General features: G+C 41.2%; 1 protein-coding gene across 7 annotated transcripts in view; it reads right to left on the bottom strand.

The window, feature by feature from the left end:
* Window positions 1-26,578, bottom strand: part of KLF12 (KLF transcription factor 12) — a 248,325-nt gene that overhangs the window by 10,577 nt on the left and 211,170 nt on the right. For all 7 annotated transcript variants that reach the window (XM_074815525.1, XM_074815528.1, XM_074815529.1 and 4 more), the window contains one exon: window positions 15,208-15,365. In XM_074815525.1, coding sequence (XP_074671626.1) covers window positions 15,208-15,365 — 158 coding nt within the window. The remainder of the gene's footprint in view (window positions 1-15,207; window positions 15,366-26,578) is intronic.

Here is a 26,578-nt window from a genome sequence, read left to right as displayed (position 1 = left end):
ACCTCCCTCCATGCATCTCTTCAAAAGCCAATAAATGCTTTGCTGAGAGCCCTCATTTCAAAAGAAAATTCCTGAGTAAGAATATCATCACAAAGTTCAAACAGCCCTGAAAAGTCCAGCTGAAACGGCCATGGGTGCCTCTGTAAGGAAATCGGACGCTGTACAGACATGTCAGCAGGGTTGTCAGCAACATTTGAGCTCCTTGAGTTTGTACCTTCTGTGCACCATCTGGGTTGTGCTGCAGTTTTGATGTCAGACGGGGGTGGGAAACAGTTGCTGTGAGGAGAACGCAGCAATCCAGGCTCTGAGGTGACCACAGCCCATAGCTGCACCAGCAGCAACTTAGCCTAGACAATTTTATAGTCCTTGGCCAAGCACAAAACACCAAATAGTGTTCATTGCCCCCGGGTGGTCGCAGCATTGGGCCCCTGGAATCCAGCAGCTGCTGCGAGTTGGACGGGCATGAGCTACATGGCAGATGGTGGGTTGCATGTTCTTGCCAATGACACAGTGCTACAAAATGTCCTCAGATTCACCACTGAACTGTCTTGCATACATATCCTTGCCACAGACAGTTGGTGCGGAGCACCATACAAGTACCCCCATTCAACTTGGCAGGACTATTTTAACAGTCTCATCACACTGCATCAACAGTTTCCAAGCGGAGCGCTTGCCCTGTCCATCCTCAACGTACTTTTAAACTCTCATTTTGTTTAGACTCTGGATACTGCCCTGGTTGGTTTCTTTGATCACAGAGACTTCCAAAGCAAAGAGTGGGGATATTTCTTAGACTTTGGATTCTTATTTAAAAGCATCTGAGATTCTAAGTCCCTCCTACCACAAGATCCTTCTGCTGCAATAGCCTCTGGTACACAAAATCCCAGATCTTCTAGGTAGAAGAGAAATAGAGAACCCGATGCAGGAAGGGATGGTTGTTGAAAGAGAAATACGAGAAATAGTTTGTTCGTCCATTAAAACAGTATCACTTTGGGTAAGAAAGGAAAGTCATCTGATGGAAGGACGTAAGTGCAGGTCACCCGGCTGGAGTTCCCAGGTGTTGTTTCCAGCCTCCCTCCTCAATGAGTCCTATTTACCCAGCCCCTACAGAGCTATGTGAATGGGACAGGACTAACCACATTCCTCTCAAGCTATTTAAACCATTGAAGGAAAATCATTCTTACAAGCTCAACCTAAGAAGACCTTTCATTATTTTCAATTAAATATATGCGTATAGCGTAAGAAGGAAAAAAACAGGCCAAAGTAGCATTACTTGGAAGACATTCACTCATATGCACCCTAAAAAAGCCACTGTAAAGAAAACTGTGGAAGATATGATTTTTCTTTAAGATTAATCAACAACATTTTATGCATACCTAATTTTTTAGGGGAAAAATAGTAATACTACTTTTCTGTTAAACACCTACATTATCTGTGGATTGGCAGGTGCTAGAAAATAAATGTTCTTCATAGGCAATATTTTACTATTTTGTTTTGGTAACATCCCAGACATGAAGACTGGCCACTGAGTTTGTAAAAAACAGAAGATCCAGGAGTTCAAAGGATGGAGAAAGGACCAACAGGAGCAGAATTGCTAGAGGATGAGAAGCTGGTGTCAGGTATCACACACTAGCTTTGGCTGATGAGTTTCAGCACTCATAGCTGAAATTCTCAGTACAATCAACAGAGGGAAGTTGGACCTGAGCAGGGCAACACAGAAAGCGGTGAGTGAGGAGGTGGACAAAACTAGTTTGCTAATTGGAAGAAACTAGCCTAGCCCCAGTGCTTATATATATCACCATTTCAAGACTGGATTGCAGTGGAGTTTAAGTCAAATACGTAATCATTTTGACTCAGACACTTCTGCCTTTGTGCGAGCCCTTGAGTTTAAGTGTCTAAGAAACTCTCAGGTTCAAAGTGTGGGCATGTTTCAGCTCCTTCGATGGCTCATCAGCCACCAGAGCAGGGTTTCAGGTTACTGTCATGCACCCAGACACTCAAATCCTCATTCATCTCTAAGGAGCAAAATCAGGTGGTGTGAGTCTTGCCCAGTGTAGTGGAAACACAGGAATGAAGGAGAAGACAAAACAGTGGACGGTTTTTGGAAAATGGTGGCAAAGAGAGCTGCAGACAGAGACTAGGAACCTGCAGCAATTAACACAAGCAGAAAAAGAAAACTGGAAAAAGATAAAACCCTGCTAATTAGTTCAGACTTCTGAATCTGTAAAGTTTTAGACTTGAAGAAACTACCCATTTAAAAGTAAATGCCTGAAGCTGTGAACATTTTCACAGGAGCTGACTCTCTACTTTTGCACCTGTCTTTGACAGCTCTATTGTTTTGTCCCAAAATCTGACAAAAAGATCCCAAAACACAGAGAAATTGTATTCTGATGCTATTCCACAGCTTTGTTTTGCAATACATGGATAGTGAACAGTATGCCATCATGGGCATTTACATGGATCAACTGGGACCCTGGAGCATGAAAACGTTCTTCTAGACAGTTCCCTGTAGAAAATTAGTATTTTCTATTGTTTGGGGAAGTTAATTATGAGGTTTTAAAGGTATGACTCAATGCCCCAAATGGAACTAGTCATTTTTTTAATCTTCTATTAACAAAACATCTATTTCTAAGAACCCTCCAAAACCTTGCCTTTTGTAGTCCAGATGCCACAATATAAATTAGTTTAATTACTTTTACCATATTATTTTTCCTACCCTACTATGACTCTTCTCACTTAAGCACTTAAGAACATAGTTACAATGGTTACTCATTAAATCTCCCTGAACTAAAGCAAATAATGAATTAATAGTGCTGAATAATGACCACTGTTCAGCTGTTCCTTCCAAAATTTTCACCCTCCCCCCAGCCCAACAGCTGTCTTTCCATATCCTTATTCATGTACTCTTATCACTCACCCAAGGAAATAAACCTCTCAAACTTTTACTTTACAAACTGGTGATATTCACATATTCCTTAAAAAAAAGCCCTATGTAGGTACCAGCAGGAGACCATGCCATGTAACAGACAAAGGGACCAGGGTCTGTTCTACCCTGAGTAGAATTTCCCACGTGGTATGTTATTCAGCAGTTATCCTCTGCCCATCAACTAGCTGGTATCGTGGTATTTGATGCCAGATGCCTCAAAGACAGGCACCACAAAAACACCATTTAAATAGTTATGGGTTATTCTGCCAGCAGGGAAACTGCTCTGGAGCTCCAGGAAACACAGCCAGGCTTATGTTCCCTAGGCAAGGAAGTTTACTCGCTGCAACTGCAGATGCACTATGTACTCCTTGTGCACTTGCAGATCCTTTCATTTGTGTATTATTTAAGCTTAATTTATTCATCAGTTTAGGAGGCTTTTGGCAACCATGTAATTAAGTAACAATGAGGTAACATGGTCTACTACCAGGACAGAAAACATCCCAGTGATCAAGTTCTAAACTGATTTCTTTCTCTGATGTAAACTCACCTCTCTCTGGTATAACGCACGAGTGCCACGTCCCTTCTTATTTGTGTCCTCTTCAGACATTCCCATCTATCCAAGTTTTATGCACATGGAATTGTCACCATGACTCCAAGTTATTTGGAGTCGCTTCTCTGTAGCCTCTTCCTGCTATGGTACTCAGCATTTTGAAACACTGGTAACATTTTTATTCCAAATAAGAGTTAACCAGAAAATAAACATAAGGGACTGTTCAGGGGTACAGGCTTAGCCATCTAGTCAGATTTTTCTGTATTTAAACTTTCATCACCCTGTGGAAGAGCCACGTGCTGAAATTCCACTTTTGAGAAGGCCGAAGTTAGAAAAGCACTTGGAAACGGAACTTGGTTTATAGGTCTGTGTAGTATTTTCAGACTGGGAGGGTGGGAGCATAGGGGAGATGCCATCTCTCACTCCATTCACAAAATACAATAGGTTTGAGTCAAACTTGCACAGTTTAATAGGAGGCACCTGTCCAGCCCTGCTATCTACAGCCACATCTTTATACACTCAGTTTCTACTGACATTACACTTGGAGGAGTATTCCCCAAATAAAAACAGAGGGAGGTCCTAAGGATTTAGCCCATAACAAGTCGAAAGAAAACAAACAATCCAGCAAGCATGCCTCTGCCTATGTTTGATAATGTTAAATTTTCCAGTCAAAGTCAACAGATTTGTAGCTTTGCAGGGTTGAGGACATCTCCTGGTGATTCCTGGTTTGGTTTCTGCTACAGGATATTATGCAATATATATAAGGTATAGAATTTATGTCAGCTGGTTTCAGCTCCCACGTAAACACCAGAATCATTCTGAAACATATGGGACACTCACGCTGCACCCATACTGATAGGACTCTGGCAGGGGAAATTGTAAGTTGAAAACCAAAACCGATGGCTAACTAGATTTGGCATTTCTACTAAAAATAAGCAATTTCAGGCAGAAAAGAATCTTTTTACAGCAAAACCACTACCTGATAATGAGCATCCCCAGGCACTCCCAGAGGAAGAGGGCAGCTTAGCTTTTAAACACAGGGGAAACGGAAAAATGACAACTCTTACGTTTTGTGTGATATTTTCCTGAGTATAATTTTTTAATGAAAAAACGTCAAAGCACTTATAAAGCACTTTCCAACTTCAAAACGCCTTATAAAGCTTTTTTTAGAAAAAGTAATCCTTCATAAAAGTCTGTCTTTGTAATAGCACTGTGCAACAAATATTGTGTCCATTCTGCAGGTAGGAAAACCAACACAGCCATCATCAGCAACCTTCCCAAAACTGCAGTGAAGAGCAATGCCATGACTCACATATTAGGAACACTGTACTTTCTGTAATGAAACTGCTAGATGTCAGTTTCATCCCTTTAAAAGTTTGAAATATTTTCAATCATTTTGATGCAAAAATCCAATCCAGTTATTTAGATGTCTTTCTAAAGGTCATTTGGGATCTCTCTTTCCAAGTTACTGATTGACTAGATCTCTTTGGTGAACATAGTGAATTTGACTTTTGTGTTTCAGTATTGTCAAAGTATGCAAATAAAATATCTTTCTGGGAAGAGATTAAAGTTTCGTATCAGTTGAGCAAGTCTGGGAAAAGTATTTCTACAAGCAGAACAGGAATATACTGTGCTGCCTGCGACATGTCTTGAAATTCAGGTTTTTTATTCCTTGTTCTCAGTCCGACTTAGGCAAAGCACAAGGACATGGCTTCTTCATGTGAGAACTGGGAACAAGGAATTTCTTCAATTCAAAAATACAGTGACAACCTCCACTCTAAAACACAAGACACTTTTGGTAGCTCCTGAACTGATTATTTACAAGCTCCACTTCTGATAATTCAGGTGCGAGTCCTTTTCCCACATCACAACACATAACTACGTTTTCATTTCACTGCACCGCTGAGCTTGGGTCCTGTTTGCCATCCTGGCCCTTCTTCTCACTCCCTCTGCAAGGCCAGTACCAGTTCAGCAACCTTATCTCTTTCCTTCTCCTGCTATTGTCCCACATGCCCCTCTAGGTATACAGCTGCCTCAGTTTGCCATTATTTTAGAGCAAATCCCAGCAAAAAAATCTTTGTGACCAGACTCACAAAATTCAATTCTCTGTAATTTAAGAAGGCAAATCCATTACATTGGTCTCAGCACTGTTTTTTCACCACACACAAGAAGAATAACAAACAGGGGGAATCCAAGAAATTTCTCTTCCGCATTTTCTCTTTTTGGGCTTCTGCACAGACTTTGCCCAACAACAGTACATACTTAGTACTATGTGAGATACAAATGAATTAATGCTCTGGGACAAGGATTAGTTCCGTACGTTGCCAAGGGCATTGCTGATGTAAAATGATAAATTTAATTCCTGCAAAACCAGAAAAAAATAAAAGTTTTTGGAAATATAAAAGGCCTCTTCCTCTGCAGCTGAATCCAGGAGCCACACCAAATCCCAACAATAGATTACAAATAGCATTTTATTACCCTTCCTGATTATTTTTTCCTGCATAATGTGGTATATATAAAAATATTTAAGTCAGTTAAGTGCATATATATACACTTAACATATATATGTATTTTATATATATATGTAGTGGAAGACGGCATGAAGTTTTCTCTTTCCCTCCAGCCACAGCAAATATATGGGACTATGAAATTCCAGTGCCATGTGGAGGACTGAGATTTTTCCTTTTACAGCAACCTTCACTCACAAAGGTATTTGGGAAAGGTGATGCAACAGATCCATACTTCCATCAGTGTCCAACTGCACAGAGGGTGCCAGCAGACCTGCGCATCAACTCTCTTCTCTCTTTAACTGGGGTGCTGCAGGCTTGAGTTTTAGTCTGACCTCCCCAAATAAAACACCTTTCCTTCATTGTGGTCCATAACTGCATGGAAATCACCATACAAGTGACACTTCTCTTCCATCTGCCTATGATTCTGCTACTGTCACTCCTCCTGGATGATCCAGGGATCGCTTCACCATGTTCATCAAAAGCAATACTGATGTTTTTCAGCATAAAAGTTAAACCGTCTACTACCTATAACAAGCACAACAATAAACAAACCCCCAAAGAAATAAACAAACAAACAAAAAACAACAGAAAGGCTCCAAGGGATGAGCTTTGTCTCGGTTTTGCACAATGGATTATTTGTTGTTTGCACTGTGCTAGAAGTCAGGCTCAAGCAGAGGCTGGGGCCGTGATGGGCTGTCTGCAGAAACAGAGCATTAAAAAACCCACCTCTCATTTAAGTAAATGAGTTGTGAATGGAATTAAACTTCTCAAATGAAGAGATACCAATTTTTATCACCATAAAAAGCAGAATAAATATATATGATACTAAAGAAAAATACTAACTGACAAGAATACACATGACAAGAGAAAGGATCATTAGAGTTAATGTGACCAAGATACCACTACATTTCAATATCCTGTGTGGAGAAAACACTTAAGAGCAGAACATAACCCCCTGTCCAACACAGGTGTCATCTGACCTTTTTCCTTTCCCACAAAACAAGACATTTTTGTAAAATTTCCCCAGTTTTATACCAACTTATTTGCAAAAAGTGAAGATTGAAAACACTACCTTTCAGGCTCTACCTCTTGTTTCTTTTTAGCCATGGAAAAAAGAAAGCAGAAAAAAAGAAAACCTGAACAAAACATTAAAACAAAGGCTTTTGTGAAGCTTACTTGCAGTTTTGAGCATGCTCCACACTCAAAGACTGTGTTTCTGTGTGAAGGCTGCTCTGAAAAGGACAGGTCAGGCATGAGTAACTCCAGACACACTTTCCGAAAGACACGGGGTAGCAGCAGTAACGGCCATTTCAGTAGCAAGTTGCTATCCTGTTCCCTCTGTCGGGGACTGAGTGGGCTGCAAGAGTTAACGTCCTTGGAAACCCTGTATTGTGTATTTATTCCTTCAGGTCTGGGTGCAACATCTGGGAAAGCATTTTTGGAGGGAACGGGAGTAGAGAGGTCTTTCTCACCTTCATGCCACTGCATGGCTACACATGGTAGACCACAATCACGCCTGAGACCTTAGATGAACTGCAGTTCTTTGGAGGTAGAATATTAAGTACTAAATGGTTTGCTTAGAGAAAACTTTATTCTGCATAATGAAATTATCATTATTCCCTTGTGCCACACACAGACAAAACACATATGCACCCCATATTTACAAAGTCAAGGGGCACTGTTGCAAATATTTTTCATAACCTAGAGACTGAAAGCAATCACAGATGCAATTAAGACTTGCTTTCCCATCAAAGTGCCTTGGAATAACCATGTGGGCACTCTTCCATATCGGCACAGCATCAGACCTACAATGCAGAGGAATGACTCCCCATGTGTAAGGTGAATTCAGAGCTCGCAAAATGCGCCAAAAATGAAATCATTTAACTTTCCACAGAGCGGCTATTGGAAGAGAACTGGATGTACAAGCTTCTTGTGGTATGGACACCTGCCCATGAGTAGCTGGACTCAGACAACTATCTCACTGCATCCAGAGGTTCCCATTTCTGAACACCACCTTACCAGGCTGTGGTGGCATTGGTGAGCCTGCCTTTATACCCTGGTGAATATTGCACCAGCAGACATCTGCTTTTAAATGTATTTCTGTCCTGAAACGTGAACCCTGTCACATCAATGGGATCAGGCTGAGGTTTCAGCAGCACTGTTTATTAAACAATCTGTTTATCTTCTAAATAGCAACTTCATGAAGAAAGAGTAGAAAAGCTAGAAGTGAAAACTTCCATGAAATATACTGGTTTCCACATTGGAAAGCTCTACTGTTTATTGAAACTGGCAGTAAATTTTAAACACCAAAAGAAAGTATTTCTTAAAAAATAGAAGCATCACCCAATAAAAATAGAACCTCTTATTTTACTTAAAGCAAATTAATTTTTAAATTGGCTTTGTTTATTTAAATTCCCAGTTTCTGGAACAGCATGTGAACCTGCTGTTGCAGCTTTTTTCATCCGACAGATATACGTGGAGGAGAGTGAACTCTGGGATAAGGGCCTGGGGAGCACACAGGGCATGAGAAAGAGAAGCTGGGCTTTTGAAGGGCGAGTCTGGAGGGTAGGTGACAAAGAGGTGCTAATTTTAAAGTAGGCCAGAAATCTACACAGTTCAAGTCAAATCCAGAAGGATTATTTTAAAAATGTTGCTTCCTCCCAATATTTGCCTAAAGAAGGGATTACAAACCTGTAAATATCTCTCTGGGACTTATAGCTAGCAAAAGGCATTAAACAGACCTTAAGAAAACAACAGGTAATGAATGGAGTTTTAAAACCTACAGAGCAAAAATAACTTTTTTGGTCCCTTCGTCTTCTTAAGTCCGCTCTGAAATTGCTCAAAGGAAAATGTGAACAAAGACTAATGACAGGGGCCCTTTCATATTAAAATAATATATGGAGCAACAGTGAGTGAGAGGAATGCAATGTTTGAAAAAGCACAGACTAAATAAAACACCCATGTACTCACTAGCCCTCTCTCTTCTAGGGTGGTGTCTCAACTCAGCTATAAAGGAACATCTTGGGCAGGAAATGCTGTCATTTTTTCAGGTACAAAACCGTATTTCTGAGATGTTTACTGTCTCCATGTAACGCTGCTGAAGACCCCCTGACACTGACAAATAGGCTTCATTACATCTGTGGCAAAGGTATTTGCTCTCATCTCTCAGGAATGATATAGGCGTTGATCAAGGACAAAGCACCAAACACTAAAAAATTCATTTGGCCTGGGGGCTGTATTCAGCCTGCCTCTTTAAGTGCCTAACAGAGCAGCCACATCTTCTGCAGCAGCGGCACTGAGAAGAGTGATTTAGACCTGGTGCTGGCTGGGGCTCACGGATGAAAAGCAGCAGTTGCAGCCCAGTATCTGAGCCCTGCAGAAGGTGCTCTGGTTACAGTCCTTGCCGTCCTCCACTCCCCCAAGGCAGGAGCGAAGCCACGGCTATGGCTGTACGATGCCCTACACTCACGGACTGAATCCATTTCCACTTCACACCAACTGGAAAGTCCCAGGCTTTTGCTGCCATTGACCCCAGAAAGCCGCTCTGCCACGTTCCTCCAGAAACTTATAACTAATGACTGAAATAAGGTGGCACAGAAATACAGAATGCTGATTACTCCTACAATAAAAGAAACTCATATGGAGATAAGAGATGGGAAGTAATCTCTTCTGTGTCAGACGTTGTAAAATTATGTCCCACACAGCCTTAAAACAGGCATCTTCTTTCTTTATTGACTTCTTCAGGATGATTCACACAATGTTTTAAACTCCTTAGGCTTCTCCATACAGTAAGAGGGTAGCCACAATGGGCTAGAACTGGATTTAGCTGTGAGCAACTTTAGATGTGAAATCCACGACAAATCAAACTTCCCTTTAAATTACTATGTAGTTGGTTAGATTTGTCAGGCCACAGTCCCCATGCTAGGCACCACTTTGGGACATATTCACACCACCCAGTATACTCTGCATACTTAGAAAAAAGGGAATAACTTTATATCTCCTCCACATGTACTATCCATTATACATGTTTCAAGTCTCTCTGTTCTTTACCTGCTCCCCTAACAGACAGCATAATTTCCCTCTTCAATTTACATAATATGCCTCAAATTTACATGCTCTCCCTATTTAAGAGAAGACAGATGATGTCTATGAAAACCAGATCATGATATGCAAAGGTTAGCTTTGGTACCAAAAGGCCCACGATTAAGGTTAAAACAGAATATTGCACCCTAGGATTTGCAGACTAAGAAGCCTGTGGGTGAAAAGTGAAAGTAGCTTTTAGCCATGTGGTCAGTCAGTGGGACAGTTTGTCCATGACAGGGTGCACCACCACATGCGTGCCCTGGGCCATCGCCCACAGCCAGCAGCCACTGCCCTGCCAGTGCCTCTGCTGGTAGCCAGAACCTGCCATCTTTTGATAAACATGCTTTTAATCGTTTAATGCATTAACAAGGCAACTGAAATCAGTAGGAATAATAAAGGGTTTGTGTGTTTTTTGCATGGTCAGTTATCTATCCAAAAGTTTTCACTTTCTAAAGTCTCCTTTGCACTGTTACGGCAACTAGCCCAAAGGGTCCTGGATGTTTCTTCTTGTTTTCTTCTTGTTTCTCTTCTTGGTTTTTTTTTGTTTTTTTTTTTTCTTGTTTCTCTTCTCTCTCCCTAAAACAGATGTCCTCGCATCTTTCCATATACACTTTATCCACAACTATTATGTTGATTGAGACTATAATGAAATGTATTATGTCACCAGAGACTTTACTGCCTTGCATTTGACCTGATAAATGGCATGACTGTAAGGCTTTGTCCTGTTGCCTTCACCATATTTAGCTTATGAACCTATTTTCCTTATAGTTACAAATGATTGAAAAGTAATGACAAGTCACGTGAAATTTTGCAGAGAAATTGCAAACATTTTTGACTACTTTGCAGCTTTCCACTGACATTTCAGAAACGTCCAGCCAAATAGAGAGGAGGTCAAGATGTATGTCCTCAATTTTATGGCATGAAAATATCTGCCTTTTTGTCAAAATAATGAAATTATTTAATGCATTTTACAGTTTTTCACAGATCCATGATTTCCAGTCTCACTAACTTCACAGACCAGTTATTAAAGTCTGGTTTTTATAACCCATGTCAGCCTCGCAAGAGAAGGCATGATTTTACTCGTTGATTTACATAAAACATATCAGATTTTCATCATCTCTTTTCAGAGGGAACAGTCTATAGATCTTTCACTAACCAGGGCTAGTAGAAAAGGAAACAGAAATCCATTAAGATAAATTTAAATATTTTTAGAAAGAAATTTTGATGGGGGAAAAAACCCACAGTGGAAGGGACCAGTATTATACTTAGTCTGCAATGCTCAGTTGTCCTACTGGAAGTGTCAATGGCAGCTTTAGTACTGCCTGAAAGGCCTGAAATAGCCATTACATATCATAAAATAATGCTATGGTTATTTCCCTCTCCATCTTCAAAGTAAAAACAGCAAACTGAAGGCGGCAAGTCCCACCAGGGCTGCACGGGCGCAGACCTCATGGGGAACAGCAGTTACACCTCTCCCCATTCCTGGGGCTGACAGCAGCACCTATGCTGGGTGCAATGCAGATGCATGCAGACCGGGAATGAAACCCAGGGCTGCTGGTTTTCCCATTTTTAAAGATTACTCACTTGTAGAGTCACACATTAGTAATTTTCTTTAAGTTCACTGAAGCAGAAACTAACTCAACACAACTCCGGTGAGCCAATTTCTCACAGTTTCTCCTTGCGGAAAGAGTTGATAAACCTGAGCTGCGAGATTGCCTGTGAGCCCCGAAGGCTCTCCATCACACCCGATACCTCCTGATAGCTTTATTTGACGATCTGGCAAAACAACAACAAGAAGCTGATACTAGAAAGAGAAATTTAATACCAGTGCTTGTGATTTATGAAATGCTCTATTACAGGTTTCACTTGCAGTTTTTCTAGTTGGAGAGATGATATGTAATTCAAGCTCGCCCCCCAGTGGACTCCAGGCCCACACCAGTACACTAAGCTTTGACGACGCTGGTGAGTATTGGGGAGCTAGACAACAGGATACTTAAAAAACTAGGAGTTACTCAAAGAGAATTAAATGCAACTGTTACAATCTATAAAGTTTTGTTTCCATTTTTACTTAAGACTAAAAGAAGTATACTTTCCAATCAACAAAGTTGCTCATTCTGTCAAAATACTGCATTGTTTTTCCTCCTGTATCCAAAGCACTGTGAATGTTTTCATGGCTATGTATATATAGTAAATGCAAAAAAAAAAAAAAAAGTTCCCAAACACATTCTGCTTAGGTAAACAATTGTCAGCAAGATCAGCCTGCCTTAAAAAAAAAAAAAAAGGTCCAGATTATGCAATGCTGAGTTTCTGTGAGCTTTTCTCAGAAAGTTTCCTATTGAAACTTGCTCACCCTTGCGTGCATAGCTGTCATACTTCATTTATACTTACCCAAAACTGCACTAATTACTCTGGGTCATACGTGAATAATTAACTTCTTTCGCCTGAAGCAAAAGCAAAGGCCAAGATAAAAAATGTAAAATGAGATTAATACATGGAGTATGCTCATGGGCAATGCTACATCTAAGTCTGAATATACCAACTTTTTACCAAGACCTGAGAAGTGTTCTGTAAAACACGTTTAATTTTAACAGCAGGATACAGATTTTCTCACAGGATCCACTGGCTAAATTCAGCGCTCACCTTCTCTCTAGACTACACTTTACTTCTTACATTGCAGCATGCATGAAGACTTGACAATATAAAGCAGTTAACAGCTGACCATTTAATGAAGGTTTTTGATTTGATGCTATTTTTCTTTTCTCCCTGAAGGAAGAAACCAACATCCAACATGACTGCAAAATATTTCAGGCAGCTGCCTTTTGGGGTGGGGATCCATTTCAGCCAGCTAACAACCTGGTAGGTATCCAGGCTTCCTCTGAACTCAGCAGTGAAACAGAAGCACCTTCACAAGCCAATCCCTGGGTCTACCTGAACAAGGAATAATGTGCCCCAGAGGTGCCAATCCCTCTTCTCTGACTACCCAGAGATCCCAGACAGATAGCATAGCCTAGACACCCAGCTGCCACGGAACCAAGGCTGGGGAGATGGATCCTATGATTACAGCAGGTACAGAAACTCCCTTCATGCTGCTGAAGAGTTACAGCTGCAAAAGCTGTAATTATCAACACCATTTCAAGCTTTCAGTACTTAGTTTTGAGCACCTTAAGCGCACAGCCTGAGATTCAGCAGTGCAGACTATCTGACACTGATGTGGGTGTGTTACGCACAAGTGCTGGTCTGCCATGAGATCACTGATGAATTACAGACTCATGACAAACGTGAGTCTCAGTGTTTTAAAACATCACGGCAGAGAATAGCCTTCTGTATTTCTGGACGAACTTGGGTGTGACATTTCTGAGGTTCACATCTGGTTTTGTAACTCAGCTCTTTACACGATGCTTGCTTATACTCCAGGGCTGGTCGACAGTCTTGCAGGCTAGAAAAGAGTGACCTTGCTGTGGTATAAGCACATAAGTGGTACTTTTGGTTCAAACCAAACAGTCTATTGTTTTCATGCCTCTGCTGGGCTCTCTGCCTTCTAATCTGCTACAGCCATATAATGCTCAAAGGGTGAATACGGGCAAGAATAGGCAAACAACTTACAAATCAGGGCAGGGAGAAAGAAAGGGACAGAGTAGGGTTAGTTTGGGATAAAAAAAGTAAAACAAGAATGACAGAGAACAAGGTGAAAGGGTAAGGGTATATAAAATATATCGGAAGGGTAGGGATGAAAGGCCACATTGAAAATGGGGAATAATAGGGAAGAGGAAAAAAGAATTAAGACAAGACATGGTAAATCAAGGGAGAGGAGAAGGCACAAGCATTAATGGGAAGATATGAAGAAACAAGAATAATTGGCCTAGAGGGAAACGTAATGGAATTTCCAAATCACCAGAACATTTCTGCTGTTTAAGGAAGGGACTCTTACCTTACAGAAATTGGTTTAGTAGGGGGTATTAGGATGGAGCCTTGTTCAGTATTCCTCTCAACAAAAGTCCTACCAACCAAAAGACATATTTGAAAGCGTGATGGACACGTGGCCTCATTTGAAATGGAGAAGCCATCACTTAATTTTTTAAAATAATATCTCATACTCTTTAGAATACATCACACCACAGAAAGTGCCAGCAGATTCTCAGCAAAGAACACTGTGCTACATGCTGGATAAACACCATCTTTTCTCCAAGGAGTTACAAGAACACTGAAGTACATTAAGAGCAGAGAGATCAATAAATTTAATTTAAGCAAATCAGCAGCAGAGTAAGGAACAGCATTGAAACTCAGAGCATTCTGTCCACTGCTTTTCTAGCCATCCAAGCAATCCCCTTTTGAATTGTTCCTGATGACTTCAAATTCTCCTGAGTTTATCCACAATAAAATTACAACAATTACACATCTTTGCTTCAGCTACCCTTACATGCCTGTCATGTAGACTAGTAACAACCCATAAAGTTAATAAGGACACCAGGTATTGATTAAGTGTTACTGTCACTGAATGGGACCCCACTCATCTAGGCACCTCTCTTGCACCTCTATTGTAGGGACCTAGTGCAACTTATTCTCATAAAGTGACTGACTTCCCTCTACAGTACGTGGTAGGTGCCTCTGAAAGCCTCCAGAAAGAAACACTGAAGTCTTGAGTTTACACTTGAATTGAACTGAAGGCATTCAGTGGCACCTAGCATTCAAAGGCTATATCTGTAAAAGCAAGTAGTAGCTCAACAGGAGCAGGTCTGTAGAGTGAAAAAAATGGTGCTGAAGATCCATGTTCACACTATAGGCTCTTCTTGAGGGTTTTCTTTGGACTAGCTCTAGCTGGTCCCAAGCAATGACCACCCATTGTTGAAGCACAGTAGGTGTGTCCCTGGAGGCCACTTTTCTGTTTAGTTTCATCTGACAGGAGTCTGGCTTGTGCTGACACCATTCTTGTGCTGTGAAGTGGGGATGACACGAAGTTCAATTCAAAAGCACATTTCTGATTTGCACCAGAATGCCAATGCTGATCCCCTCTCAGACACCTCTGTTATTTAGGTACAGGCCTTTGGCTCTCAATGTAGGATGACGAGTTCAATATGTACTAAATTAGGCAGAAAAGTACCTGCTTGTCTTAACTGTGGTACTCAGGGCCAGCAAAGTCTTACCTGTGTGCGTCCTCCGGTGAGCCTTCAGGTGAGAACTTTTCGTGTATACTTTGTTGCATCCCTCGAAGTCACACCGATGGATGCGCCGCTTCCTGGAGTCTGGAGACTCAGACCTTCTCTGACGCCTTGTGCTCTCAATACTGAATGGTGAAATTGAACTAAAAAACAGAACAGAAGCAAAAAAATGAAGCAAGAACATGGTGTATATCCTGGGCCCCAAAAGATCAGCTGTAACATATCACTGTGCCAGAAGTGACCTTAACAATTAATTAAATATTTCCTTTTCTACAATGTAGTGCACAGCACATATTCAAAACAATTTGTGCTTGAACTAGAGCATATTTTGCAGTATGAAATAATTCAAGTCTCGATTTAGAAGTGCTTATTGCCAGAGAAAACAACATGATCCTTGAAATACTGCTCCAATAATGAAGCAGCCTGACTTTATCTGAGCTTTATTTGTTTTACGCATGTCCAGATCCAAGCTCACCAAATCCTGCTTTCTAAACAACTTTATACATAGCCTCCACAATTTCTCTTTCACAAGTTTAAATAGATAAAAATCCTGAAACCTTTTATGAAAAAGTGTTTCCAGTACCCAGATCTGGACTATGGATCCTTGAATTTGGCCAAACACCTGTTGTTTGCTTGCATACAGACCCGTATCACCCTGCTGCAGTTGGTTTTTCCATTTCTTTATTTAACAATTCTCAGCCTATCACCTGCAAGTCAATTAATTTTATTTCCTGTCAGACCACTGATAAATAAAAAGTTTATTAGCACAGTCAGCGAACAATCCCCACACAAACATGAATGCTCATCGAAGATACTCCATTTACAGCAACATCCTAATGCCTATAATTTATCACAGTTTTAAGCAATTAAAAATATAATGTTGAAGTCATGTTGCTTGAGATTCTAAATAGTACATATTGAGTCTAATACTTCAAGAAAGCCTGCTACAACAATGCACTTGCCTTGGTTAGATAAACTTGTGTCATAAACTATTATCAAGCTGGTATGCCAAGATCCAAACCCTCACTGACTTCCAGTAATTATATTACCCAGCTATAAATCATTATTAATTGATTGCCCTATCAACCCCATTATGGCTATACTGCACAGCAGTCACGTTCACCTACAGTTATACTAGCCTGTTTAGCTACGTTGAGTACTGGAACAACACTGGGCTTCATCAAGTTTCTGGAGCTTCTCCCACATTCCCGGGTTTACTGACATTCAAGGTAAATGATCTAGAGATTTGTCAGCCAGCTCTTTTAAGATGAAAGTTCCTGGTTCTCCTGAAAGAATGTGTGACTGTCAAACGAAAATGAATCCGAGGAAAAGAAAATGAAGGTGATCACGACAAGAAGTAAGCACAAACCTTTAGGGAAGCTAAGATACTAAGGAAGGCATTTGAAAGAAGCACTGATGTTGATGCATCTGCTGAGAAGCTCCCATGTCAACAGCAATCTGCAACTTTCTGCAACTTACAGCCATAGCTGTTCTGACATAAACTTCATTTTTAGAGGCTTCCAGAATTTGCTGAGGACTATTTATATTGGGTTAAAACTTTGCACAAAACATCTCACACCATTAGCATGTGATTTCACTGATGTTCTGATTCTCTGCATTAGAAATCTTTAACCTCAAATTAATGGTAGTTCAAATTATGCATTTTTCGTTTAAATACTTTTACAGTACAACCCTAATTTAAAGCGCTATTTAAAAAAATGGCACACTCTCTTTTTGACAGCCCTCTTTTTCTCTTAACACCTGAGATATATATTCATATTTCACCTTCAGGCAAAGAGATTTTCCAGATTAATTATTTTTGCCTATAATATGATGTCTGTAAATGGGCGTGTGGGGAATTTCTGAAATGGAGAAAGAAATGGACAGAGGGCCGTAATATCAACATTAACTAGCAAAAAGTAGCCCCCAAGAGACTAACACACATCAGCACTTTAACTATGTGACAGGAATACAGATATGTTTAGCTGTCACAGAAATGGCTTAGGAATTGCATTTAAACATCTGCATCTCAGGACAAATAAAAGTCTTGGGTTAGATGATTCACTGAGAATAGTCTCACTACTCCAATTTTGTTTTTCAAACATCTCACCAGCTAAAATAAAAATCAAACATGTAAATTAAAGCTCAATACTGAAGGTACAAAATCCAGTGCTCAAGACCAGAAAATCTTTATCTTTAAAAATAAATATTTGTGTGTTGCTCTTGCTGCATGAGATTTACAAGCTGTCTTAAAAGACTATTTTGTAACAGGGCATTCAGATCCTGGATAGTACAGCTCATTTAAATGGGAGGAGGATCAAGCTTGTAATGCTGCTGCAATTTCCAGCCCCGAGACAAAACGAACCTTGAGCAGAGTCAGCACCTCATAAAAAGCTATTTGTCACGTACAAGAAAGTGACCTCACTGCTGGGAACTGCTCTGTGCTTTCCTGGGTATTTATACAGGAGAGGGTGGCAGTGCTGTGAAGGCAGCACATGATCAGTGCTGCTGATTCTTAACTGGACTGCTCCCTCTTTCCAAAAGGCGAAGCATCCTACCTATTCCATGCCAAGGAAAATAACCAAATAAGCCACAGGTGATGTGCATTGCCACCATCCCTGGAGAGCTTCACAGCCATTGCTTGCTCAAGTGTGCTGAGGAGAAAGGTTACCATCAGCTGGAACCAGCAAATGTAACCTCATGCCTTCCCTTCGCAGCAGCGCAGGTTAAATGACAAACTAATCAGCAGAAGACACTCACGTGGCAAGTGAGAGCACACCTCCAAGGTGATCATCGTCTGACACTCTTAACTCCTGTGGTGCAGGGGGACACTACAGTGCAGACATGCTCACTAGTGGAAAAGGAGCCAGATCCTACCTGATACCACCAGCTTTGTTTTAGCTTTACAAACGCTGTGTGATTTTTTTTTAATGGAGATATCACAGGAAGCCCTAAAAAGATCACAAGGTGCTTTTTTGAGCTTCCTGAGGTTAGTCCTTCTCACAGTGACTTTCAGTTGATTTGCTGATGTACTTTCCCTTGGCCATGCAGCAGTAAGGGGTCACCCTCCTCCTTCTTGAACAATTTCTACAAAATACCCTCACTGACCACACAGACATTAAAAAAAGTCCTCAAAACCATGTTTTGTGCCTTTTAGAGGCCACGGGGGTTCCGCCAAGCGGCTCTGGTCAGCACAGGGCTCCAGCAACTACTGTTTGATGGCACCATGGTGGACAAAGACTTTGAGAATGTACAGGACAGGGAACCCAGTGCTTGCTTTTTTGTTTTTTTTAACTGAGTTTTTTCTTGTTGTTTACAATGTGTTTTAAAATCTTATAAATAAATCAAAACCAAACCAAACCATATTGCAGCAGCCTCTCTTGACTGTAAGCGTCCCTCACTGACTGCCCAGAGCAAAGACCTGGAAACACATCAGCAGCCGAGAGCTGCCAAGGTGCCCAGACAAGGAGCTGTCAGTTCTCCTGTTAATGGCCAAGATCTCAGGCAGCCTTTAAGGCTCAACATGGGGTTTAGCAATAAGACTGACACCATACGTGACATGCCAGCAAAATTGCAGGATGTATCAAGTTACTGCTGATACATCAAGCTTGAAAGATAAATTAACAAAGAAGAAAACTGGGTTCTGACTTGTCAGCTTGACATTTATTTATTTGCAGTTCCTTATTTCTAAAAACAGTGTAATTTCTATATTAACGGAGAAACTGTTACACTAATCAAAATCCTGGGAGACTGCTGGTTGCCTCCATAAGCAGCTGCAACACCTGTAGTCAGTACTACTCATAGGGTGAAACGAATGAAACCAGTGTGAGCACTTATGGTGATTTACAAAACTTCAGCTGTGTTATTTCCAGTCAGAAGTGAAAACATACATCTCTGCAACTCACACATGGCCAAGTGCTTGTCTCTCTGATGCAAAAAGTCTGCAAAGTAAAACAAAGACTGGGGCTTCGCCAGTAGATGGCCATCAAGTTCTGCTGAACATGATCTGTGCTGCATGTGAAGGGGATTATAGCAACCCTGGTAATGCAGGATTATTCTTTCTTTCTACAAATGCTACCCACGACCTCCTAGGTGTTTCACCTCTGTTCTACCTACAGACTGTGAAAGGCCCTTCGCATATGTATTAACACTGTTAAAAACACATGTAGCAGGTCTTTTTATACCGATCCTGTGTTTTCTGAGCAATATGCAGAGCAGAGCTGCCTAGGGAACATGGTACGTTTATTAAAGCCTTGAACTGTGTTCAGTGCTGTAACACACCAACAACATGCCACGCAGTGACAAGTCGCTGCACACTGGCTGCTCCCCACAAACAGCCTGCTCACGTGCTCTCACCCTGTGGCAAGCATGCAGTGTTACCTGTGAGCACTGAAGTATGAGGTTCCTGGTGCTGCCGGCCTCCCAGCAAGCCAGGCAAGAGCTGGGCTGACACGGCCAGCATGGAGCTGGTGATGTGCAGTGAGCCATGCTTTGCTCCTTGCTGTACAGTTGTACACCGTTGTACAGTTTGTACAGTGTCCCAGTGTTGTGTTTTTGTCCTTGTGATCACCACCTTTCCTCCTCCTTGGCCCCTCTGCTATGAGCTCAGGCTCTTTGGCTATGCCTCCTGCCTTGCAAAAGACTTCATGGAAAACACTGAAGGTCAACAGGTATAGACCAGCTCGTGTCCCAAGTCCCCCCACCTTAACATATGTCTCTCCTTTACAGCATTCAGACTATTACCTTCCTCCCTAGCTGACCCTGTAGTTAAACGAGAGACTTATGTCTGCACCTTAACAATAGTCCGTGGCTGCTAAAAACAGACACTAACTTCACTTTGGGGTGAGACCCAGGCATGTATCAGCTGTGTCCCCTCCACTCTGGCTACGACGAGAAGGAGAACCAGACTGGGCTCAGCCCCGTGCGTCATCTGCTCAGCCCGGATGAGGGGCTCGGCAGGCCAGAGCGTGCCTCACAAGCTGGGCGTAACGTGAGCCATGGTTCTCTTCTCAGGCTCTGGGCTGTTGAAGGATGTGATTTGGCTGATGGCATACCAAGGCAGTCCTGTTGTAGTTGCTTTCCCTTGTGTCGGCAGTGGCACTTGTCTGATCCTGCAGCAAACCAGTTCAGGGACCCACAATGACGAAAAGTCAATTCTGCAAAAAAATCCCCCAAGCAGCTTGCTTGCTTTTGCTGGTTTAACTCCCCAAATACTGGTGTCTGCCAAGTACTTGCACTGATATGTGGGAGAGGTTGGGAACCTGTGGCCAAGGGTTAGGGGAATGTCAACATACCTTTCAGTGGCAACTAGCTGTGATTACCAATGCCACAACTTCCATGGAAATTTAGAATTTGTATGAAGAAACTGAGAACATGGACATAAGCAAACAACACAACAACTGGAAAATCCATCTTTCACTCCACAACAAAGCTTCTTCTCGTGATACTTGTGTATATAACACACAGAGAAATAAACATGTAAATAGATAGGCTGAGAACAAAAATTGGGAGATATTACTATTCTGAATACTTAGGTGATGACAATGTGCCTTGGCAATACAGGATAGAACCAACAGGCAAACATTCATATCTCACCCTCAGGACAATTTTGGACATACAGGTATTTACAGTTTTTCTTCATTTTTAAAGGGAAAAGAAGATATAAATATACAATATACAAATAGTGCATCAATTTAGCAATGTGAATCTTTACTTTATGAGACATGCAAAGCTTCTGGGACAACCTGTCAGTCATAGCCAACTAAAAGTGCAGGCAAATGAAATAAAACCAGAAAACTATAATGTAACATGTCTGCATTCAGACGGTAATGAGCAGTTGAAGAAAATCCTTGGATCTCTAGCATTAGCTTGGTATTCAAAGGGAACCTGGGCTGCAGAAACATCATGGATTTTGGCCGCTTAGCATTTATAGAAACTAGAGCTCTTAAGTGAATAGCTACGGGCGTAAGTCGAGCTTTCTGCACTATTTTTGAAAATCTTGGCCTTTGAATGCAGTGGTGGGACAGCACCCCCTGAGCACATTGAGCAGCTTGGTCACGCAAACCCACGGCAGCTGTCGGCCCTCCCTCGGGTGAAGGAGGGCAGCAGCAACCGCAGGCGGCTCACAGAGCAGCTCCCCGCCAAGGACAGTCGAAGCACCGCGGTCCCAATGCCTTTGCTTGGCTTCTCTGGCACATTTCTGAATCGAGTGAACACGTGCACAGCAGCACACCACTCATTCAGCGAGCTAATCTCACCTAAGATAAAGTATCCTCTTTCTGTTAGGACATTCAAGTTTCAGATGCTAACAGGCATGATATGGGTACTCTGTGTGTTTTTGAAAAGGGGAATTGAACCACACTTCCCAGTTTCCAGCTCTCAATTACTTTATTTTGTAGTAGCTTTTCACATAATGTAATTTCATTTTCTGATAGCTTGTATAATGTTACCTTTCCACTCAGGATATTGGTAAAAGTATCCTTATAAACACTACATATTAAACTGTGAAGAAATATGATACAGATTATTTTTCATTACAGTTTATAAAACTCCACCTAGTAGTGAGATGCCAAAATCATACTATATAAAAACATAGTAGTTTTTTTGCTTTAATATGCTTAAATATCAGTGTAATCTCCCGATAAAGTCTTCCCCTCACATATCTACTTACTACTTTTTTTTAATACAAAGTTTCTACTGTCTCCTGTTCACAGCCAAACAGATGCACATGCATATATACACATGTATTTTTTTTCCTCTTTGATTCTTAGATTCTAATTAATGTTTCATGAAAGGCAAACATCTGCCTTAGGAATGTTAGACATTAAAACATATGAAGCAGTACTTAAGGCGATCATAAAAGGAAAATATATACTACTCTTTTATTAGCAGTAGTTACTTCAATCAGTGTACTTTAAGGTGATGTTATACTGGAAATTATACTTTTTGTCAAGAAAGAAAGGAGGAATTTGGCAGCATACACAAACAGTACACATATTAAATGGGAAAATCGCATGGGTAAACAAGACACAGATGATTTGAATACATTTGGTTCAGAAAGTGCCTGAGCACTTGGGTGGGAAATTGCACTGGGAGCAGATGGGAGTAGGAGCACAGTATGTTTGCCCTGTTATGCTCCATCCTAGGTGCCTGCCCTGGCCAAGAGGATCCTCTGCTCCGGCTCCATACGGCCATTCCTGTGCTCTTACCTCCCTGTCCTGGGTGGTCAGCAAACAAAATACCCTGCACATCTCTGACCAGGACTTTTATCTGCAGCATTTATTCCCACTGAGACCAACTAAAGTTACTTGAACTCTTGAGCTGCCTTGCAATACGCAAGTGTGGTACAACATCTCTCTGGCTGTGGCGGAACCGAAAGCACGGCTATACATGAAACAAACTTCTGGTAGAGGGAAAGAGCTTTTGGGTCTGCTAGGTACAGCACTAACATCAACATGGCATGCCTTACCGAAATTATCCATCACCTCCATTATCAGCTGTGTTAAGCTGAGACATGAGAATGCGGCAGTTGCCTGATCCTCCTGATCTGTGTTTGTGCTGTGGGATCCAGGAGCACTTTCCAGCTCCTAGGGCAGTGCTGTCCTGAGGTGTATGTCAGCTCTGCACTGGGCTGACCCCTGAGTTCACACCATGTTCCCCTCTTTCATGCTGTTCTGCTGTGCTGGGTTTCTAAGGAAAGGAAGCTGGGCCAGAAAGTATCTACGACACGTTCCAGCATGTCCCCCAGATCTGATGACTGGAGGACTGGGACTGCAAAGCGCACTTCCTCTAGAGAAAACCTATAAAACAAGCCTATGATGAACTCTGAAATGCCACTAAAAAAACCACACCAAAATTTTTCATCTATTTTACCCTTATCATTAATGCAGAAAATTTTACCCTAAAGTGTTACTGTGGAAAAACAACAGGAATTGTTTAAATCTGTTTAGGAGATTTTTTTTTCTGACATGTGCAACATAGAGAAGATGCACAGCTGCATCATTGACAATTCCAGCTCAACAGGACAGCTGAACACAGTGCAAAGACTGCTCTGGATGCTGAAGTCTACATTAACACCTCTTTTTGTAACATGCCACATTACTGTAGAATAAATAATAACAGAAAAACTCAGCTGGGGAGGGACATATCGGCCGCCTTCTCAACATGGTTAGCTTCAGAGCTAGGTCAGATTGCTCACAACCTTGTCCTGTTGAAGTCTGAAAATGTTCAAAGGCAGAAAAAACGACATCTCTCTGGGGAACCTGTTCCAGTGCTCAGCCACACTCATGTTCTAAACAGAATTTCTAATGAATGCTTGCTTTTCCTGAATAGTTCCTACATGAATTTTTTATTTATAAATACACATATTACAATGAAAGACAATTGAGTGACCATGAGCTAATGCAATTCTGAATTTCTTTCTTTAAAAAAAAAAAAAAATTAGCTTACTTTGTTTCAGCCCAATGTTCTTCTGAGCTGAATTGGAAATCCATGAAAATAAGGAAACCTCAAGCAGTGGGGAAAACATATCTTCACAGTGAACTTGCAGGTGGAATAAAGTGCATGAGCAAAGGTCTGCTCTTTGGATCTAAAGACAACGCATTGTATATCTTCCTGAAAGCAGGAATAGTTTCTGAAATCCTGTATGCCAAATGTGTTTGATGCATGCTAGTTCAGGCCTGGGAGCTGAACCTAGTCTAGCAGAGAAAGAGCATCTTATTTCATCCCTTCTTTTCAGAGCTGGCAGAACAGCAGTGATCATTCACAGGATCTCTTAACGCACCAGCCGTCCTAACACTCCTTCCAGATGGAGGCTGCATCAATGCCGAGTCTGTTCTTTCTTTTTAGTCCCTTTCTAAAAAGAGCAGAAAACTGGGTAACTGAGCACCTCCAACTCAGCTTTGAGACCACAGGGCCCTGCTTTTTACCTTTTCTGTTCCTCTCTGATTCATACTTTTCCTTCATGTTTTTCTGGCAACACATATGCAAACAAACTATGGCAATACTGGTATTCTCAGCAGAGGAAATTAAAAAAGGGAAAAAAAGACTACTCTGTTGGAGACATGGGCTGAACTGAAATTTCCAGCATGGAAATTAGATGAGTTTGTACATACTCACATGTTTCACCTTTGTTCTGGTTACTTGCAGAAACAGCGCGGATGCTCCACTTTCTAGGGCAAGACTCCTGCACGTTGTACCTTGTTCGCCAGATTTCATTTTCTTCTCGTATCTCTAATTCTGATTTCTCACACCTGTGCAGCACAGCAGTCAGCCCCAATGTCTGTACAATGATGACTCTCACCTGTGCATCCACCTCCTCTTGTTGGTCAGACTAACAAAGGTGGAACTGATCACCGCAGTGGTGATTAAAAATTCCCTCTTCTGTATTCTTAGCTGACAAAATTGTCATGTAATGTCTTGCCAGGTCAGTGACATTAAATGAGGACACTGCATCCACTGGGACTGAAGCTCATGTGAATGACCTTTTCTTCCTTCCTGTTCAGAAGGCTTATTATTGATAAGTTAACTATTTAATTACTGTGGATACCTATGTATAATGCAATTATGTGTGGTCATCTGTCATATTCTGCGTCATCAAGCAGATTTTGGTTACTACTAAATAGTTGACTCCACTGAAGTGTACACTTTTGTGCTTATATATATGTAAAGGTAACTTACCACCCATAACAGAATGTCATCTCAAAACAATTTTGTATGCCCCACAGTCCTCTACAAGCTCCTGTCTGAGAATATATATTGCGAAGAGTTAATCTATTGTAGAAAGAAAGTAAGTATCATACCATTTTGATCTGGTTAGGAAAAAAGGGACTAAATAATTTAATTCATTTGGGGACAAAAAAGTTACCGAGGACAAGATCCTACTTCAGGGATCTGTGTTTCTTTTGCTAAAACTACTTTCTAATCGATAAAGTTTCAGATTTATGGGATTTTTCTTCCTCCCAGAGCACCCTCTCCTATTGAAAGGAAATTTTTATAAAAAATCATGAGAATATATCATATAAATCAAAATTGTTACTACACCCCAGAGGCCATAGAGATTGTGATACCAAGCATTTTCATTAACAACAATGAGGCATCCTGATGTATTTATGTTATACAAGAAGCTAGCTTTTCTATTCAGTATGCTAACCTGTACCTGGCTTTACAGTCATGCATGTCAATGAAGTATCTTTTCATTTAGATTACCACATCCCTGCTACACCCTTTTTGCTGTTTTGTGTTTGCAAAGCAAAATAAGTACAGTGAAGTCCAAGTCCATGAAGAGAGTACTGACACTACTGCGATACAAAGAAACCCCACTACCTCTCCTTGCACCTGTGGTTTTCCACACCTATTTATAATATGGTCTCACGTGAGAACCAAGAAATGTTCTGGGCTTCATCAGGTTCAGCTCCTCAGCCTCCTTTCCCAGGGACTGCCATTTCTTTTTTCTTCCTGCCTTTTATTTTGCTTCCCTCTTCCCCTAGAACTGCTGCCACTCACCTGGGAACTGCCTCTCTAGAGAACCCCAGGTCCAGGTTTTGTCACCAAGACATTTACATGGGCAGAAATGTATACAGTTGCAGTTTCACCGTATTTGCTAGTATCTGAAAGATTTCTAGTGGCTTCATCTGCACACTGGGATAGAAAGCATCCCTGAAAGTTGTAGAAATCACTCAGTCATATAATTTCTGAGAAAGAAGAACTCGTGATTACCATCTATGGGCTGGAAGACTTACCACATTTTTTTACTGGCCTTGCACAGAATGGTTGGACCCTGTGGGCAACCATTCCTTTTCTTCTCTCCGTCACTGAAATCAACCTGATTTTCATCCAGCAAATACTCAGTCTGCACTCTGTGTAACTGCAACTAGGTAGAGTCTTTCCACTTGTAATTAATTAGGCAACAGAACACTTACATACCTACTTCTCATACATACCAAAAAGGCAAATTTCAACAATTCCTTATTTATGATTACTCCAGGTTCAGCAGTCAGAAAGATATCAAGCTTGGACACGGGCCTTGGAAAAGTCCAGCAAAGCTACCGCTGTCTTCAGTGGAGTAAGACATACACTCTCCCAACAGAAAGAGGAAATCAGAGTATTGTGATTTTCATGAATTGGTCCTCTTAACGCTTTCTCACCAAGACAGCACTGCGTTTATGATCTCAAGTGCCCATAGGCAGGGCACGGTTTGATTAAGATCAAAATTTCTTCTGTAGGCAGACTGCATATGGCCATAAAGTAAGTTTTGTACTAAGAAATCTAAGGAAATACATGTTTAACAGATCTGTTTGTCACATCAGAAATTGTTCCATTTACATTCAGAGTACAAAATCTCTATTCTTCACAATAA

This window comes from Strix aluco, chromosome 2 (assembly GCF_031877795.1).
Source record: "Strix aluco isolate bStrAlu1 chromosome 2, bStrAlu1.hap1, whole genome shotgun sequence".
NCBI classification, from domain to species: domain Eukaryota; kingdom Metazoa; phylum Chordata; class Aves; order Strigiformes; family Strigidae; genus Strix; species Strix aluco.
This window is presented reverse-complemented; position numbering and strand designations above follow the sequence as displayed.